The sequence below is a fragment of the Capra hircus genome, chromosome 1, assembly GCF_001704415.2.
Source record: "Capra hircus breed San Clemente chromosome 1, ASM170441v1, whole genome shotgun sequence".
In the NCBI taxonomy this organism is placed as follows: Eukaryota; Metazoa; Chordata; class Mammalia; order Artiodactyla; family Bovidae; genus Capra; species Capra hircus.
In genome coordinates this window covers 153,829,468-153,848,534 of record NC_030808.1, presented here as the reverse complement: position 1 = coordinate 153,848,534, position 19,067 = coordinate 153,829,468, and the positions used below count along the sequence as shown (strand labels likewise).

The window sequence follows — 19,067 nt, the reverse complement described above, 5'->3', positions numbered from 1 at the left end:
TTGAAGGGCAAAGCCACTTTTCAGATCAAAGTTCACAGCAGCGCAAACACTGATATGCAATTACAAGAAAACAAACCAAAAAAAAATATCTTCTGCTTTCAAAAAGATGAGAAAAAAATGGAATCAGGCTTCAACTAAGTATCAAGTAGGCCAGCCATCCAAAAAGGAGAGGAGCATCTGGCAGGTAGGAACCCGAGTCCCTCTCAGCTGTTTATACCCGCTGGTTCCAAAGCTAGAGGAACCTGGGGGAAGCTGCAGCTTCGGGCGGGAAACCCGGGGACCACAGCCTGCCCTGCCCATCGCCCCATCTCCGGGGGTCCCACTGCTCCTCCTGCATTCCACGTCCTTTATTTCTAATCACTAGAGGAAGCCGTGAGCAGGCGTTTGAGTGCCGTTTGGAGGCACGTGCGTTACATGTGGCCCCATCTGACCCTCCACCACCACGCTGGGCCCACGGGGACCGAGCATCGGCTGTGGCCTCTTGTCCGTAGGGGGTCACACGGCCGGCAGGGGAGGGGGTCAGGCTGGTACCTGAAGTCGGCTCAGGATGAGGCCAACACTCTCGACCCTGCGCTGCCGCAACAGGGACATTCTAACTGAAACACGGGAGATCCAGGTGCACCTGGGTCCCAACCTGGGTTGAGGATGGCGCCTGGGGGGCAGGGGTCCAAGCCCCCCAGACCTGTGCCTTCTGCACTCAAACGCCCCAGTCCTTGGAGATGAGCAGCACGTTGGTTTGATCGATGATCATCAAGCTGAGCATCCTGGATGCCTGGGAGCGCAGGGGGGCCCTCAGAGCCCCGACTTCTTCTCCACCTGCCGTCACCCTGGTCATTTCGTCTCCCGCTCCCCACCCGCTGCCCCTTCCCAATGCCCACCCCCCAACCACAGGCACCTGCGGGGTCCTGCCCACCCAGGCGCCACGGCCCAGGCACAGCGCCCTGCACACAGCACACACACAGTGCAGACACACAGCCCCCGAAGGGCGACGCACAGCTTCTCGTACACGCCGGCGTGCCTGCGGCCTGCTCGGGGCTGAGTCCCAGACCACGGCAGCCTCGGGAGCTGAGGTCCCTGACCACAGCAGCCTCGGAGACGGGTGGGGGGGCAGCTGTCTGTGTTCCTGATATACTTTGCTTTGAGACAAACGATAACATTTCTCCGCTGTGGGAAGCTCTGTTAGTTTTCCTTGCTGCTGGCATCCTGCTCTTAATGGTCATAGACATGTACACATGTGTCTTCACACACATGTGTCTCTGGGATGGACACACAGGCTGGGGCTGGTGCGTGTGTGTGTCTGTGTGGGGGGGCTGGTGTGTGTGCGTGTGCTGGGGCTGGTGTGTGTGTGTGTCTGTCTGTCTGTCTGTGTGCTGGGGCTGGTGTATGTGCGTGTCTGGGTGCAGGGGCTAGTATGTGTGGGGGTGGGGCTGGTGTGTGTGTGTGTCTGTGTGCTGGGGTTGGGGTGTGTGTGTGTGTGTGTGTGTGTGTGTGCTGGGGTTGTGGTGTGTATGTGTGTGCTGGGGTTGGGGGGTGTGTGTGTGTTGTGTGGGCTGGTGTGTGTGTGTGTGTGTATGTGTGCATGTGCTGGGGGTGTGTGTGTGTGTATGTGTGTCTGTGTATGTGTATGCTGGGGTTGGGGTCTGTGTGTGGGGGGGCTGGTGTGTGTGTGTGTGTCTGTGTGCTGGGGTTGGGGTGTGTGTGTGTGTGCTGGGGTTGGGGTGTGTGTGTGTGTGCTGGGGTTGGGGGGTGTGTGTGTGTGTTGTGTGGGCTGGTGTGTGTGTGTGTGTGCATGTGCTGGGGTGTGTGTGTGTGCCTGCTGGGGTTGGGGGGGGTGTGTAGGTGTGTGTGGGTGGGTGTGTGTGGGTGTGTGCTAGGGTTGGGGTATGTGTGTGTGTTGTGTGGGCTGGTGTGTGTGTGTGTACGTGTGCTGGGGTGTGTGTATGTGTATGCTGGGGTTGGGGTGTGTATGTGTGGGGGCTGGTGTGTGTGTGTATGCTGGGGTTGGGGTGTGTGTGTGTGTGTGCTGGGGTTGGGGTGTGTGTGTGTGGGTGTGTGTGGGGGGGCTGGTGTGTGTGTGTGTGTGCACGTGCGGGGGCTGGGGTGTGTGTGGGTGGGTGTGTGGGGGGGGCTGGTGTGTGTGTGTAGGGGCAGCCTCACGCCTTGTTCTCATCACTGGCAGCCCCCATATCCTGCTAGACACGTGAACAATACTCACATACATAACCCTGACTGCCTGCTTGCAGCTGCTATGTGGTTCAGAGGTGGTTACTATCTTAGATGTCTAATACATACAGGCATCATGTGTCTCTTACTCAAACAACTAGACTGCTGGGCTCCAGAGTCAAGTGCAGGCTCAACACTCAGACACTGGCTGTTTACAGCCTTGCCATTCCCGCAGCAGGATCGCCCGGCAAGAAAGGGCGGGGCGTGTCCTTTCATGTCGACAGGCTGTCCGTGCGCTCCAGCTCAGGAGTGCCCAGAAATAGGAGAAATTCCCACCTGCGCTTTTAGGAAAAGTGTTCCTTAGGGGCTACCAGGACCAGAGCCTTCTATGGGCTCAGAAACAAGGCCGGCTCATTCCCAAGTGTCATCAACGTGCTGAAGGCCCAACTGCCCTTTTGGAAATTTACATGATGGGGAGAAAAAAAATGACATCAGTGGGTGAGCATTCTCACAAGTAACTGGAATTCACAAAGTACTTTCGATCAGATACACAGCTGTTCGCGGAAACCCTCTAGCAGCCTCCTGAGCCTCCGCGGAGGCGGACCCCCGCCTACCTGCATGTTCTCCCTGAGGTCCGTGGCGTCCCGGATCGGGGGCTGGGCGTTCTTGAAGACCTCGTCCACAGTTTTGATCCACAGCGTCCTCAGGGACGCGTACTCCCTGGACTTCTTCCCCTTCCGCACGGAGAGGCCCCTCTTGTGGGGCTTGCCGCCCCCTCTCCGGTTGGTGATGGCCACGTGCACGAACAGGGACGCGTGCGCCAAGACCTCGCCGGTCAGCGACTGCAGCTGCACGTGGCGGTAGCCCGTCTGCAGGCACTCGAAGGGGATGGTGTACTGGCCGATGAACTCGTCGCCGATGTAGTCGTCGTCCAAGACCACGAAGCGCACCATGGCCAGCTCGGGCAGGTTGACCTGGAACTCGAAGCTCTCGTCGAAGATGGGCGCGTCCCCGTTCTGGTGCACGGTTCTCGTCCTCTGCTCGGCACAGTCGGCAGGGATGCCGTGGATCTCCACATACACGTACGGGTCCACCACGTCGCCCTTGGCGCCCGAGCCTTTGGGCTTGGGGAAGTTCTGCCCGCTGATGACCTTGATGTGGAGCAGCTGCGGGGAGACCCCCGGCACCGAGTCCTTAGTGTTGGCGCTGAAGAAGGAGACTTCCTCCCGCATGATGGCTGGCCGCAGCACGTAGCCGCAGTTCCCGTTCTGCCGGAACCAGCCCACGTTCAGGTCCATCATCAGCCCGGGGGTCTGGAAGTTCATGGCCACGATCTGACAGCCGCACTTCCAAAAATCCTGTGGGTTCATGTTGCTGGAGTCAATCCTCATCGGACTGGGGAAGACCCGGGCCAGAAAGCGCTTATTGTAATTGACGAAGTCCCCGGGGTTCTCGTTGGCGTACTTGCTGGCCAGCACTTCGTTGAAGGAGCAGACCTCCCAGTACTTCTGAGCCTGGAAGGACACCTGGAACTCCTTGAACTGCACGGACTTGCAGATGCTCACCAGCTCTGACAGCTCTTTGCAGAGCTGGAAGCGCTTGGCAGGCAAGTGGTTGGGCAGCTCTGTGCTCTCCTTGCCCATCCTCTGGGACATCTCCGCCCCCTCATCCTCGTCGGTGACATCGCCCTCGACCCCGGAACAGCTGGAGGACAGCTTCTTCGCCTTGACAAGGATCTTCCCTTTCAGGACGTCTGGGGACGGCAAGTACGATTCCTCCACGTTGGGAGATGTCGTGTACAGCTTGTCCCCTAAGATCTTCTTCATGTGCCTCACCATGACCTTCTGCTGCTTGATGGAGCAGTGATTTTCCAAACACAGGATGAGCGGGTACTCGGAAGCGAAGAAGGCAAACTTGTTAATGATGTCGATGACGCTGCGGAAGACAATCTGAGAGGTCATGGTGTGGCCCGTGTAAATCACAGGCTCGTTATCCGGCCCGTCCCAGACGTCCAACTCCACGCTCCGGCAGCCCATTTTAAGAGCTCGGATGTACCCTGTGATATCAGAGGGGCCTCGGAACTGATCCTCGATCAGGTATGTGTTGTGAGATGAATTTATAAAGTAATGAGATAGAGGCTGCTTCATGTCCTGACAGACCTTCTTATGCTCTGGATCAAATATGTAACAGTCAGGTGACATAAGGTAGTTGGTGAACCCGTCTATGGACAGCCAGCCCTTCTCCTGACCCTCTTTGGATGGCTCATACTTGTGGATAATCTCCAGGCTTATTTCCTCATTTATGTGCGCCACACCCTGCTCTGCCTCCAGAAACATCATCAGGTCCTTGGTATCAAGGAATTCTTTATTGCTTGAGAACTGAACTAAAAGGAAATAAATTTCAGGTCTAGTACAAAGCTCGTGGAAAACCTCAACAAACTCCTCCTTTGTGACGTCAGTACCAGTTTTGTCCTTGGATTTATGCAGTTCTTTGAACTTAAGCTCGATTTTGCTTGTTTTTAAGCCAGGATTGAGATTCCTGATACACTGCACAGCACTGCATAGAGTTATATGTCCCAGGTTATCTACATCAATTTCACTAAACATCTGTGAAACCCAAGAAGTCCTCATGTTGTCCTGGCTACTTTCTAACATGTCAAGGGTATGTTTTCCATAAGAAATTAAGTACCGCAGTCCCGTGACCCAGATGTTTGCAACGTCTGCAGAGTTGGCAACCAGATCGAGTGACTCATAATTCTCTCCGTAGATGACCGAGAACGCACAGTCTTCGGATATCTGGTCGGAAACACCATTGCTGCGGAATATGTCTGTATTTTTCCCTGTTCTCACTTCCTTGATGGACTTAATGTCAATCTTGGCTTTCTCAGAATCCTTCTTGGATGGTTCCCACCTCAGGCTCTGCATGTCGGCGTCCAGCAAGAAATACCTGTGGTAAATCCTGGAGTTGGAGCGGACCTTTTTGAGCTCGGAGCCCTCCACCATGGCACTAATGCAGTCGCTCGCACTGCTAATCTTCTTCTCTGTGGGCATGCTGCTGAAGGAGACGGTCTTCTTCCGCTCCCGTTTCTGTTTGGTACCATCCTAGGAGAGAAAAACCACAGTGGATTAGAAGAGCACAAACGTAGGCTTCTGTGTTCAAGACTAGGAACAGAAATTTAATTTCCTTGGGAGAAAACTCATACTCTTAGGATTTCCTATTGTATGTCCCGAAATGCATGGCGCTCATTCACTTCTGAGGCTTAGAAGTGGCCTCTGTGTTTACAGCCTAATGCTGCTGCTGCTGCTGCTGCTGCTGCTAAGTCACGCCAGTCGTGTCCAACTCTGCACAACCCCATAGACGGCAGCCCACCAGGCTCCCCCGTCCTTGGGATTCTCCAGGCAAGAACACTGGAGTGGGGTGCCATTGCCTTCTCCATTACAGCCTAATACAGACAGGTTAAAAAATCATTATGGAATAATTGCAATCCATAAATGTCAAGAGACACGATTTAAAAGCAAAACACAATAAAAGCTTGCATACAGAACTGGCCACAGGGTTTGCAGGGCTCAGAGGAAAAATGACCAAGCAGGACTCAGTGTTCAGAAACTGAGTTTAAGAAGGCTGTAGAAGGGCATTAAGACCCCTGCAGGGCCCGAGTCACACACGGGTCACACACCCACTCAGCAGGCCCTGCTGGATACCCTTCTCCTAACCAGGCTTCTCAAAAGGGTGTCACTAGACCACTTTCCTCAGAATTCCCATGGAATCAGCTCTCCAAGCAGTGATGCCCCGGCATTTACAGTTTAGGCATCAGTCTAGGGAGCAGGAATGTACTGTAAAGCTTAAAACCGCTCCCTACCCACGTGGACTCACTGAGCTGTCTGGGCTGCGTCTGGAAAACTCGGCATGAGCCATTAAATTATGTGTTACATGAGTAGACCCTGGAATTCCAGCAGCCATTCCTGGCTCTTCAGAGTCTCATATTAGATTAGTCACGCTCCTAAATACTTCAAATAGATATGGTTTTACTTCTGCCATTATTTTAAGTCTGGGTGGGAGCCACAGACTTCGGGTGGTGGCGCTTCTAAAATTCTGGAGTTCGATTAAAGCCTGCTCCCGTGCACCAGATGAGTGATTAGAACAAGTCTCCTAATAGTAAAAGACTATTAAAGCTACCAGGAGAAGGCGATGGCACCCACTCCAGTGCTCCTGCCTGGAAAATCCCATGGACAGAGGAGCCTGGTAGGCTGCAGTCCATGGGGTCGCTGAGAGTCAGACACGATTGAGCGACTTCACTTTCACTTTTCACTTTCATGCATTGGAGAAAGAAATGGCAACCCACGCCAGTGTTCTTGCCTGGAGAATCCCAGGGACGGGGGAGCCTGGTGGGCTGCCGTCTATGCGGTCGCACAGAGGAGGACACCACTGAAGCGGCTTAGCAGCAGCAGCAGCACTACCTAGTGAGAACGTCAGGCAGCACCTGACGTGTAAGGCGTTTTGCATTGTTCCTCAGCTTCCCTGCATAATGTCATGGGTGTCCACCATGAGGAGCTGACGCCACATCTATGTATGTATTTAAGTTCTTTCCCTGTACAGACATCTTTATTATTTTATTTTTAAAAAATGCTCAAATGACCTCGCTACATCTTTCATAGTTTAAACCTAAAACTTGACACTGCCTCGCAGGAGGTATATGAAATTAGTGATCAATTTTCAGTAAGTCATTATATTCATAAATAAGAAACAGAGAGAAAGATTGGGATTATATGACTTTCACAGCAATAAAGTAAAGAGCATGCAAAATCTCATACAAAGGCATTCTAACCTTCCTGCTCTGGAGAGAATCTATTTTGAATAAAACCTCTACATTTTGAAAAGTGATTAAGCTATTCGTTAGGTCTGAAACTTAAAACCACTTTTATTTTTCAAATACCTATACTTCCAAAAGCAATTTGCAGAGGTAATTAAACTTTAAATCACATAGGTATCATTTCCCTCAAAGTTTCCGAATGAACCTGAGAGGCTTTTGTGATCTGAACGCCAAGAGAAAATAGAAAGGCTGGATGGCAGAGTATTTCTTTACAGTTGTATCCTCAGAACAATAAAGTGCAGAAGACATTAAAACTGCAGTGATGGTATCCATAAGATACGCTGTACTATAGCTCTTCCAATCCCTTAAATTTAGATTGTATTCTATCTATTTAAGCAAGTTGGTATGAAATTAAGGTTATAACCAGCCATGCATAAGGGCATGAAACAAATGCATGAGTTTCAGAGTGAGGGTTGTCTTTACCTTCAACAACACACTTTCATAAGGACGACATGCTAATTAAGTACCTTTATAATTTTTATAAATTATATCTCAAAGCTGCCATTAGTAAAAAGAAATCACAAAGCTAAATGGAGGCACTGACCCAATTGTTCACTGAAATATGTATACAGCATTTTCTCAGCATTGTAATCATTTATTCTGTCTTTCTCAACGTATTGCTTAACACTGGACCACCACTTTCTAATTTATTACAACAACATATTTGGAACCTCTTTGCTATTCAGATGGAAAGGGCAAGTTTCAAAGCAGGTTAGTAACGCCGGCACGGGCTTGCCTGTCCCCGCGTGCTTGCCCGCCCACATCCACGGGACAAGCAGTGGCTTAAGCTGCATCCCCGTGGCGGCAGAAACACAACCCTGCTCTTCGCAGGCTCTGCTGGGTGACTTTAGGGCTCTGACCCGCCACAGGCACGTGACGGCCCCCGAGTCCAGGCTGAGGCAGAGACAGCGCGGACTCCCCTAAGCAGAGGCCGCACCTCCCTCCTTCCCGACCAGAACCACCCCTGTTCTCTCCACAGCACCCGGAGGCTGTCTTTCCCTCCCCACCGGCAGACAAAGCTATGAGAAAGCATCGCAGGAGAAGGGTGCGTGCCTAGAGACGGACGACGGGGGAGCTGGCCCTCATCCCCGGCGGGACCAGGACCCCTGGCCGGAAGCGGCGGCAGGACATGAGGGCGAGCCGCCCCCGGGCCCGAGAAAGGAAGGGCGTGCACGCGGAGGGGAGACCCGGGCCCGCCGGCCCCGTCTGCCCCAGAACCTTCTGTCTGCGGGAGTGCTCGCGATTGCTCTGTCCACACTCTCCGTTTCCTCCTGCTCCGGAGACTCTGCCTTTCTAAGAACGAACCCATTTCTTCCAGCTCGGCCGCTTTATTGGCATAGAGCTGCTTGTAGTAGTCTCTTATGATCTCTGTATTTCTGCGGGGTCAGTTGTAATCTCCTTGTTTCATTTCCAGTTTTATTGATTTGAGCCCTTTCTGTTTTTTTTCCGCGATGAGTCTGGTTGAAGGTTTATCAATTTTGTTTATCTTTTCTAAAGAAGCAGCTTGTAGTCTCTGATCTTCGATACTGTCTTCCTTGCTGCTATTGTCCCAGAATCTTGGTCCCACTTGTATTTATTTCCACTGTTTTTCACTTTTAGCAGAGATCATGTGCCTCAGCTAGGCAGCTCGTCTGCAGCAGAATCGGAATCTATTTGCTATGTTGCCTCTGAATGTTGCTGCTGCTGCTGCTAAATCGCTTCAGTCGTGTCCGATTCTGTGCGACCTCATAGACGGCAGCCCATCAGGCTCCTCCGTCCCTGGGATTCTCCAGGCAAGAGCACTGGAGTGGGCTGAGCTCAAATTTAAAATTAAAAAGTGAGGAAAGTGTATGTGCTACACCTACAGCTCCTTTTAACTAAAGGAAAACTAAACTCATACAACTTAGGCGCACTGACTCTCCTAACATCAGAGTAAGAGACATGCTTTTCTGCTGAGATGGAGATGCCTCCAAACACTTAAAAACAGTACAGGTGACGTTTCAGAACTGGCTCTGAATGTTGTAAGCATGCGTCAGCTGAGCTTCCGGCAGGTAAGAACCACAGCCTGTAAATAACCTTGGGCCACTGGTGCATCCCTGCTGCCCATCAGCAGTTTTCACTCCAAGAGAAGGAACACAAACGTGAGGTCTCGTGTAGAAGAAAGCCAGCTACCGAAAGAACCCGCCTCCGCACCAACCCTGAAATTCTCAAATCTCAACACAGGATCACAGAATTCTGAGTGGGACAGAAGCTGAAAGATTCATCTATACATTTAACCCACACATATTGAGAATAACACTTTAGGACCAGGAATAATTTTGTGAAAGCAGTGAGCTAGAAAGAGGCAATAAGCAAGCTCTTCCACACCACAGCACAGCAAGCTCAGGAGGAATGAAAACCTTCATAGAACTTATGTCTAACATTATAAAGGGAAGTGGCCACACAGAGCCCAGTGGAAAAACATACCTGCTTCTAACAAGACTGCCTACTTTATGTAACAGAGGCTTGTCACTACCTTTTTGCCTCTAAAATGAGTGCTGACGGGGTATTTTGGAGGGCACAGTCCAGTCCGTAATGGGGGTGGGCGGTTTCAAACACTCTCATCCTGGAGTGAGGAGACAGACACACGGGCCTCACTCTCTTGCAGGCTCCAAGGGGCTCGGTTTCAACACAACCACCAAGGCGCCTCCTGGAGAAGGGGACACCCACCCAAGGAGCCGCAGCCTGGCCTCAAGGACCAGGAGCTGCTGCCCGGTTGGGAGGGACAGGCCTCCCGAGTCCCAGGGCATTCCTCTTGTATGTCCTTCTTTTTTCCTTTCAAAATTACTGATGTGTTTGGGTGTGTCAGTCTCAGCGGTGGCCCGCGGGGTGTTCCTTGCATCGGGCAGGATCTTTCGCCGCAGAGCACGGACCCCCAGTCGTGGTGGGGCTCAGCGGTGACCCGCGGGGTCTTCCTTGTATCAGGCAGGATCTTTCGCTGCAGAGCACGGACCCCCAGTCGTGGCGGGGCTCAGCCGTGGCCCGCGGGGTCTTCCTTGTATCAGGCAGGATCTGCAGAGCATGGACCCCCAGTCATGGCGGGGCTCAGCCGTGGCCTTCGGGGTCTTCCTTGTATCAGGCAGGATCTTTCGCTGCAGAGCACGGACCGCCGTTCGTGGCGGGGCTCAGCGGTGGCCCACGGGGTCTTCCTTGTACCAGGCAGGATCTGCACAGCACGGACCCCCAGTCGTGGCGGGGCTCAGCGCTGGCCCACAAGCTCCACAGTGCCTGGGCATCAGCACCTGCAGCACATGGGATCCCCCCTAGACCCGCGTGCGGCCCAGCTGCTCCACAGCATGTGGGATTCCCACCCCCCAGCCCAGGATCGGGCCTGCGTCCCCTGCACTGCAAGGCAGGTTCTCACCCGCTGGACCACCAGGGAGGTCGCCCTCCTGTATTTCTAGCTGATTTCTTTCCATTTTCTGTTTGATTGCCAGAGACAGTGAAAGTCACTCAGTTGTGTCCAACTCCTTGCGACCCCATGGACTATACTGTCCATGGAATTCTCCAGGTCAGAACACTGGAGTGGGCAGCCTTTCCCTTCTCCAGGGGACCTTCCCCACCCAGGGATTGAGCATCACAGGCGGAGTCTTCACCAGCGGAGCCGTCAGGGAGTGTCTCAGTAAACGCTACGAGAAAATGACGAATCATCGAGATTCATCCACCGGGAGAAGGAGCGGTGGTTCTCGTGGCGGGGGGGGGGCACTGACAGAACGGGGGTGGGGCCTGTGGACGGAGCAGCGTTTACCCTTCTGGTTTGTGTGAGTTCAGTTATTTAATCTGATCTGTAAGTAACATTAGACAAGGGTATGAGATCTTTATGTTTACTGGAGGGAGTCTGGGAATTAAAGAGAGTTTAGAAACACTGAGTTAGAGAAACATCTATCTTTAACAAAACAAAACACCCCGGAAGCAACTCGCAGCCCCATAAGAAGGCACAGCAAGGCCTGACCTTTCTGTAGCTCAGTAACGACAGCTCTGAGTTGAAGGAATATGTCATGCCAGGCACATCAGGGTTACCTTGCAAGGTTTTCTCATACATCTTTAAAACTTTGATGTGCTCTCCAAGAGGAGCAAAAAGGAAAAAAAAAAAAAAAAGTAAAGATCTGGAGCAAAACCGGTCACTCTGAAGGTCATTTCACCGCGTCAGATGAATGGACAAAGAACAAAATGACCCAAGGAAAGCGAGGTACGGCCGACTGCTGCCTCCCGCTCGCACGGAGGGGCCCTTCACTGTGAGCGACAGAAAGCTGCTCGGCCCGAGGGTGCACCCCTCACCGACCTGCTGACGGCTTGGGAGCCAGCGGGTGTCGGGAGAGTCCCCGGGGCAGGCGGGTCCAGCTCCGACAGCAGCTTCTGATCCAGAAAGCCGAAAGGGAACGTGTTCCCACTTGGCAAGAAACAAACCAGGCTGTCAACAAGGTCACCGCCTTTCTTATGCCCATCAGAGAACCGTGGTCATGAGGGACCTGAACGCCGAGGAGTGGAAGCCCCTCCGAGGACAGGAAAGACACAGACACTGTCATTTCACAGTTTGCAGAGCGCGGGAGGAAGGGGGGCCATCACAGAAGCGCATACGAGAGATCACTTACAACTGTAAGGAAACCCTGAAGGCTGCTCACTGCATCAGCTTGGGTAACTGGGAGCCCCACACACAGGGCGAGACGGCACTCCCAGGGAAGCCTCGTGGGCTGCTCCCGAGGAAGACAAGGGCAGAGCGGGAGGGAGCCCCTCTCTAGGGCCCAGGAATGCAGCAGGTGAAGGGTCACCATGGAACCTGACCACTCCCCAAGCCCCGCTCCCATCCAGAAGCAAAAGCCTTAAGCCTAAGCTACAGTGGAAACTGTGGCAAGCCTGCTTTCCCCTGGGCCACTCGGGGAAAGGCAGAAGCAAAATTCGTCTACTTCTGCAGGCTCGCGGGCCAAGACCTACCACCCCTCGGACTGGGAAGCCTGCACCGATAATGCAGAACTCTGCCACCATCAGCAGAAGGGGGAATGGCGCCACGGACACAGCGGAGCCTGGTGACTCGGGGAGCAGGACGGGGTGCCCAAGGGTCCCAGCCCTGAAGCCCACCTGCACACGGCTTCCTAAGACTGAAACTAGACCGGGGGGCTGAGAATCCCCTTGAGTCCGGAAGAAGCCAAGCACTACGTGGCAAGCGGTGCACCCTGGGGCAGGGGCAAGACCGTGGAGAGAGACCTCTTTCTGACGCAGGCGCTGCAGCTGGAAGCCCATGGCAGAGCAGGAGCCTCGCGTGACCCCCCTGGACCCCAGTCCCCACCTAGACACAAGGCCGTGGTGGCATGGTCCGCAGGTAGGGGACTTTGGAGGAGTGGGACTCTCAAGGTAACAATGGCAACTTAAAACACAAGCCCAGATCAGTTATTGACCAGAGTGACTCAACTTCCCCAAACAAGAAAGACCTAGAAGAAGAAGAGGCACGTTCATTTCTGAGCATAAATAGTATTTACCTCGATCTCCATTAAACATGATGTTTAGCGTTCAATAAAAATTAGACTACACACACTCAAGGTAAGGAAAAAATCCACTGTTAAGAGACAAAGCAATGAGCAGTCAGACTCAGAGAGAACCCAGACCTTTCAGACGGGGACTCTAAGACAACTCGTATTAATATACAAAGGAATGGGGGGTAGACAGTATTCAGGAGCCTTTCATGGAAATGGGCTATTTCAGCAGAAAGATGGAAACTATAAAAACAAGTTCAATGGAAATGCTATTTAAAAACTCTAAATATCAGAGCTGATGAATTCCTTTGATAGGCTTATAAGCAGACTGAACATAGCCAAGGAAAGAGTCAGTAAACTTGAAAAGGTGTCAACAGAAATTGTCCAAAATAAAACACAAAGAGATTTTAAAAGTAGAAAATGTAAACAGCATCCCAGAGTTGTTGTAGAACATATGTGAAAACTGAGTCCCAGCAGGATAAGAGAGAGACAGCACGAGAAGGAATAACGTCCTAGAATTTCCCAAAACTAGATCCGAGAAACTCAAGCACGACGGCACACACACGCACTCCTGGACTTACCGTACTGGAGTCAACCTGCTGAAAAATACATGCAAAGAGGAAACTTGAAGGCGGCCAGAGTGAAAAAGAACGTGAACACGGGGGAATGGAGGTAAGCACTGCCGCTCAAGCGGATTCCAGGTGATCCACTCACATCTAGCCACAGGCTGCCTACAGGATCCTGTTTGCAGATGTGGTGCGTGCAGTGAATACTGATGAGAAAAGCGCTTCTCTTTTAAAGGGCCGCAGTCCCTGAATTTCCCTCTAATTCCCCAGATGAAGGTGTCCCTAACGAAAATGTAGGTCTGTGAGGAGTCACAGGTGAGTTTCAGAGGCTGCACAAAACTGACTGGATTCTGAAAGTAATTTGCAAACCCATCTCACTTCTTCTAAGAAGTTTAGACTCTTGGCTTTATTAACATAAATTTTAGAAGATAAAGATTTATCATTTCGTAAGAAAGAATGTCAACCTTACATGTTAAAGGCAAAGGATAAAAGGTTTTACAGGATTGCAAAGGTAATGTTAAGGTTATCCAAAAGAGAAATGGCGGACTAAGAGACAGGAAAGAGAGAACAACATCATTTATGGATATCCGTAATGGAGTTTCGCTAATCAAAACAGCAAAGTCAACCAATCGCAAAAGAGCTCTTATTTATAGCTGTGAAATGGTCTCTATTCCAAGGCAGAACAAAATAATCCAGCAATCTATGGCCTTTCTGGTTTAGGAATGACCCATGGAAATGTGATGAGTCACAAGATGTCAACTAGCGTTGCGTGTTCTCCATCCCTCAGATTTCCCACCTGTCGAACAGGGATTAAAAAATGCCTGCCCCCCCACATGTTACTTACAGTCCCTGCTTCATAGGGTTGCTATAATGATAAAATGAGGTCATACTGGGAAAGTTCTCTAAACACTGCCTGAATTTTTATATACTCTGTGTTAGACCCTGCTGAGCTGCAAGGAGATCCAACCAGTCCATCTTAAAGGAAATCAGTCCTGAATATTCACTGGAAGGACTGATGCTGAAGCTGAAACTCCAATACTTTGGCCAGCTGATGTGAAGAACTGACTCACTGGAAAAGACCCTAGTGCTGGGAAAGATTGAAGGCGGGAGGAGAAGCGGACAACAGAGGAGGAGATGATTAGACGGCATCACTGCTGCGACGGACATGAGTTTGAGTCAACTCCAGGAACTGGTGATGGACAAGGAGGCCTGGTATGCTGCAGTCGATGGGGTCACAAAGAGCTGGACATGACTGAGCGACTGAACTGAACTGAACAGAAATGAATAAATACATTTCAGGCTGAAAGAACTTCTTCATGAAAGAAGAATAAAAAGAAGCACTGTCACAAATGTGCTGCTGCAGTCCTCGAATCACCTAGGGTTTGTGGAGCGTGGGCCCCATCCCAGAAGAATCAGGGTGCACAGCACCCTCTCTGGGCCTCACCTGAAGCCACTACTTAATGCTACCACAGAACCAAATGGATGTGACGCACAAGACACCTCGAGAACCTGTCCCAATAGCCAAATACCCTCTCAAAATGAAGCTTCAGAAGGCTGCATTCTCCTTGTCCAGAAAGAACAAAGAAATAAGGCCCCCCTTCTTAAAAGTAATCTGTTAATTTTAAATCCCATCAATTCAGCGACACAATTTAACTCATGTACTATTCATGGAGAGGGCAATGGCACCCCACTCCAGGACTCCTGCCTGGAAAATCCCATGGACGGAGGAGCCTGGTGGGCTGCGGTCCATGGGGTCTCGAAGAGTCGGACACGACTGAGCGACTTCACTTTCACTTCTCACTTTCATGCATTGGAGAAGGAAATGGCAACCCACTCCAGCGCTCTTGCCTGGAGAATCCCAGGGACAGGGGAGCCTGGTGGGCTGCCGTCTATGGGGTCGCAGAGAGTCGGACACGACTGAAGAGACTCAGCAGCAGAACTATTCGTATGTGAAAACCGCCGGGCTTCCTTGGTGGCTCAGCGGAAAGGATCTGCCTGCCAGGGCAGGAGACACGGGTTCGATTCCTGGTCCCGGAAGATCCCACGTGCTGTGGAGCACGTGCTCTGGATCCTGGCAACCCCGACCACGCAGCCCACACGCCGAAGCCACTGAGGCCAGCGCGCCCGAGAGCCTGCAGCCGCGGGAGGCACCGCAACGAGGAGCCACGCCCCGCAACTAGAGCAGCCCTGCTCGCCGCAGCCAGGGAAACGCCTGTGCAGCCACGAAAGGCCCAGCCAAGACTGGTACATAGGCAAAATCATTTTTAAAAGTTCTGAAGCAACGATCCCCATGATAGTTTTATCTAAGAAATAATCCAATGACCACTGAAAGCACCCTCTGATCAGAATTTTTCAGACGATTCCTTCTTCATAATTCCCATATCGTTTCCTACAGTGTTCCAAACAACTACATGTAAAGAAGGTAGTTTCCCAGTTCCTATAAAATGAAGTTTTCCAGGTCAGGTTAAAGCTTCCAAATCATTCAATGCAATAGGTTATACCTGCCTTGAAAACACTGGGGTTTTAATTATAAAATCAGTGGACTAGAATGGAATATAATACTTTCAAGACAACATTCTTTTGGTGAAACAGTTTCATTGCAACCAAACTATTTATTCAAAGTAAATTTACAAAACTGTCATCCATATCTGTGTCAAACGTAAACTGCAATAAAATTCATTGGATTTCTCCAGTAATGAAAAACTTAAGGGTGAACAATGAGCCCCTATAAACTACACTCGTGCTACTCTACATTCCAGCGAAAATACTGATACTGATGAATTTTAATTCATAATCTGTAATAATGGTGCTTAAGTGGCCCACTTTGAGGTGAAATCTGTGTTTGTCAACTGTGTATATGATAATTCCTTATTTAGCACATTATAAATCCTGCTGACCACAGGCTTCCTATACTACAGAGCTATTTTGAGATGTGGTTATATAACCTCAGTTGTTAATAATTCTCTGGTAAATCATACTGAATTTTAACAGGTATGCAAGTCAAATCACATAATGTGAGTTCTTAGCTACTAACTTGAGTACCTTCTCAGTCACCGCTCTCCCCCTAAATCGTGCTGATTCTTCACAACGTCAGAGTAGCTTAGGAGGAAGAATTCATTTTCCTCATTTTTTAATCCTCACATCCATCACTGCATTGAGAGGAAGGTGATGGCAGTCCAGGGCAGTCAAGAGTCAGAAGCAAAGCTTCCACAGAGATCCAGACGCAGGAAAAGCTACTCTGTGGGCCATACCCATCACAACAAAGAAGAAGAGCAGATCTTTCAGTCAGGGATTTTAATAATTCCACAGCTATTTTAAAATTAAAAGACTAAAGGAAAACTGCCTCACCAACAATATTTTTATGCCATCCTCTTGTTTATTATTTTCTTTCTATCTTATCTTGAAGAGGAAAAAAAAACCACCTTCTTTCAAGGGCATTTTTTAAAACCCAGTGGTTTGTTTGCATATTAAATTAGTGTATGTGTTGGGGGGGGGGGCGTGTGTGTGGGAGTATCAGGGGGAAAAAAGGCACAATTCATGTGAAAGGGAAACTCAGCTTTCCACAAAATATTCTTTTCAGTCTCAGGCCATTCATGTGCCTGTAGTAGTCCAGGCCTCAATGTTGTCTCTTCTCCAAACTCATGCAGAATGTATAGTCTCTGCCTTAGAATTTGACACTTAATTATAGTCAGATCTCCAACTGTTTTATGTGGGTTAGTCTTATCTACTCAAATAGAAAGTAAACTTTCTGTGGGAATGGGCCATATCTTATATTCTATAACCCCTGGCTGGACCAATTCAAGCAGTCAGAACAGTAACACCTTCTGATGAATTTTTATCTCAGTGATGAAGGGGTCAGTCCAACAAGAGGACATGATGCTTGTAAATACGCAGGTACCCAACACTGGATGGAGCACCCAAGCACGGAAAGTGAACATCAGCAGACCCCAAAGAGAGAAATACACAGCAACAGAATCGTAGTAAAGGACTGTAACACCCCATGTTCATCAATGGTTAGGTCATCCAGATGGAAAATCAGTGAGGAAACACTGCTCTTAAATGGCACATGAGACCAGCTGGACTTGACAGATACATACTAGAACATCCCATCCGAGAGGAACAGAACACACATTCTTCTCAAACGCACACGGAACATTCTCCAGGGCAGATCACGCGCTAGGCCACAAAACAAGTCTTAACAAATGGAACAGTGAAATCGTATCAGGGATCTTTTCTGACCACCATGGTGTAAAACTAAAAACCAGTTACAGGAAAACTTTACAAACATGTGAAGATTAAACAATATGCCACTGAACAACTGTTGGGTCAAAGAAGAAATAAAAAATACCTGGGATAAATGAAAATGGAAATGCAACATTATGGGATGCAGCAAAAACAGGTTTAAGAGGGCACTTCATAAGGACAAGTGGCCACCGTAATAAGAAAGCTTACAAACAACCTAACTTTACACCTCAAGGAACTAGAAGATGAAGACCAAGCTAAGAACAAAGTTGGCAGAAGGAAACAGCAGAGATGAGAGTGGAAATAAATGGAATTGATCTTAAAAGACAACAGAGAGAATTCATGAAGCTGAGCGCAGTTTTACTTTATTTTTTTAAGATAAACAAACAGCCTGTGAGCTAGACTTGCCAAGAAAAAGAGAAAGAGAACTCAAGTAAAATCAGAAATCAGTGTTACAATTGATAACACAGACCCACAAAGGAAGAGTTTGAGGATTGGTGTCAATTCTTCTTCAAATGTTTGGTAGAACCAGTGAAGTCATCTGCTTCTGGCCTTTTCTTTGTTTGGAGATTTTCACAAATTCAAAGCACTTATTTAAAAAAAAAAAACAACAAAGTGCTTTTCATTTACATGATCTCATTATTGACCAGTCTGTTAAACTGTTTATTTATTTATAAATTAAATACATGTGCTGTCTATTAACAGAGTGTACAGGCTGGAAAACATTCACAAAATTAAACTGAAGTCCTAATATTTCCTTCCATGCTTGCCCAACCTAGCAACTACTGCTATAAACCATGAGTCCCACGCTCAAGGCCCATAGGGCTTTGGAGGTCCCTTCCCTGTCCTGCAACCCTCAGCCAAAAATCCCTACAGCTCTTCTCCAAAGATTCCCAGTCTCCAGCTGGGCTGGGGGCTCCGTGCCTCCCCTTTCTTCCAGGTCTTCACTCAGACAGGTTTCTGGACAGACCCCTCCAACATGCTAACCACTGGTGGGTCTGCCCTCTGCCACTCACTCCCCTCTGCCCTCGAGAAGGAGTGACAAGCGCAGAGACACCGAGGCTCACACGGGCCTGAGCGCTCCAGAGCTGCAAGGCGGCCAGAGCAGCTGCAGTCAGCTGGACGAGCCTGAAGGAGGCCACGGGGAGGCGCAGAGACCACACCCCGCAGATTCTTACAGGAAGGCGTCTGGATTTCATCCTAAGGGCAGCGGCTTAAAGGAGAGCTTCGTGGTCTGATTTACTCTTTTCAAACAGTGCCCAGTGGAGAGTGGATTACAAAGAAGAAAGAGTGGGGACAGAGAGACGTCAGTGGTGAAAAGGCAACCACAGAACCGCAGACAAAGCACGGCAGTAGCTGGGAGCGCAGAGGTGACGGCAGAGCCGGAGAGAGACGGTTTCAGGATGACATAGATGATGGGGCTGGCGACACTCGCCGACGGACCGACAGGCACACGAGTGGGACGCAGGAATCGAAGATGACTGCCAAGTTTCTGGCTTGACTAAATGGTGCATGGTAACGCCACTTACTTAGATGGGGAAGATTAAGGAGGAGTTTTTTGAGAGGGGCGATCAGTAGTTTTATTTTGAATATGCTAAGTTTGAGATGCCTCTAGATATCCAAATGAAGATATCAATTAGGCAGTTGAATACATGAATCTGGAAATCTGGAGAGAGGCCAAGCCTAAAAATGTAGAAGCCTCGGCACCTTGATGGCCCCAGCAGATTACCTACTGAAGGA

General features: G+C 50.0%; 1 protein-coding gene across 4 annotated transcripts in view; it reads right to left on the bottom strand.

The window, feature by feature from the left end:
- PLCL2 (phospholipase C like 2) overlaps positions 1-19,067 on the bottom strand; it is a 213,320-nt gene that overhangs the window by 87,614 nt on the left and 106,639 nt on the right. For all 4 annotated transcript variants that reach the window (XR_001918544.1, XM_018053147.1, XM_018053158.1 and 1 more), the window contains exon 2: positions 2,778-5,264. Coding sequence is in view for 3 of the 4 variants with exons in the window: in XM_018053147.1 (XP_017908636.1) it covers positions 2,778-5,264 (2,487 nt within the window). In the remaining variant the exon portion in view is untranslated. The remainder of the gene's footprint in view (positions 1-2,777; positions 5,265-19,067) is intronic.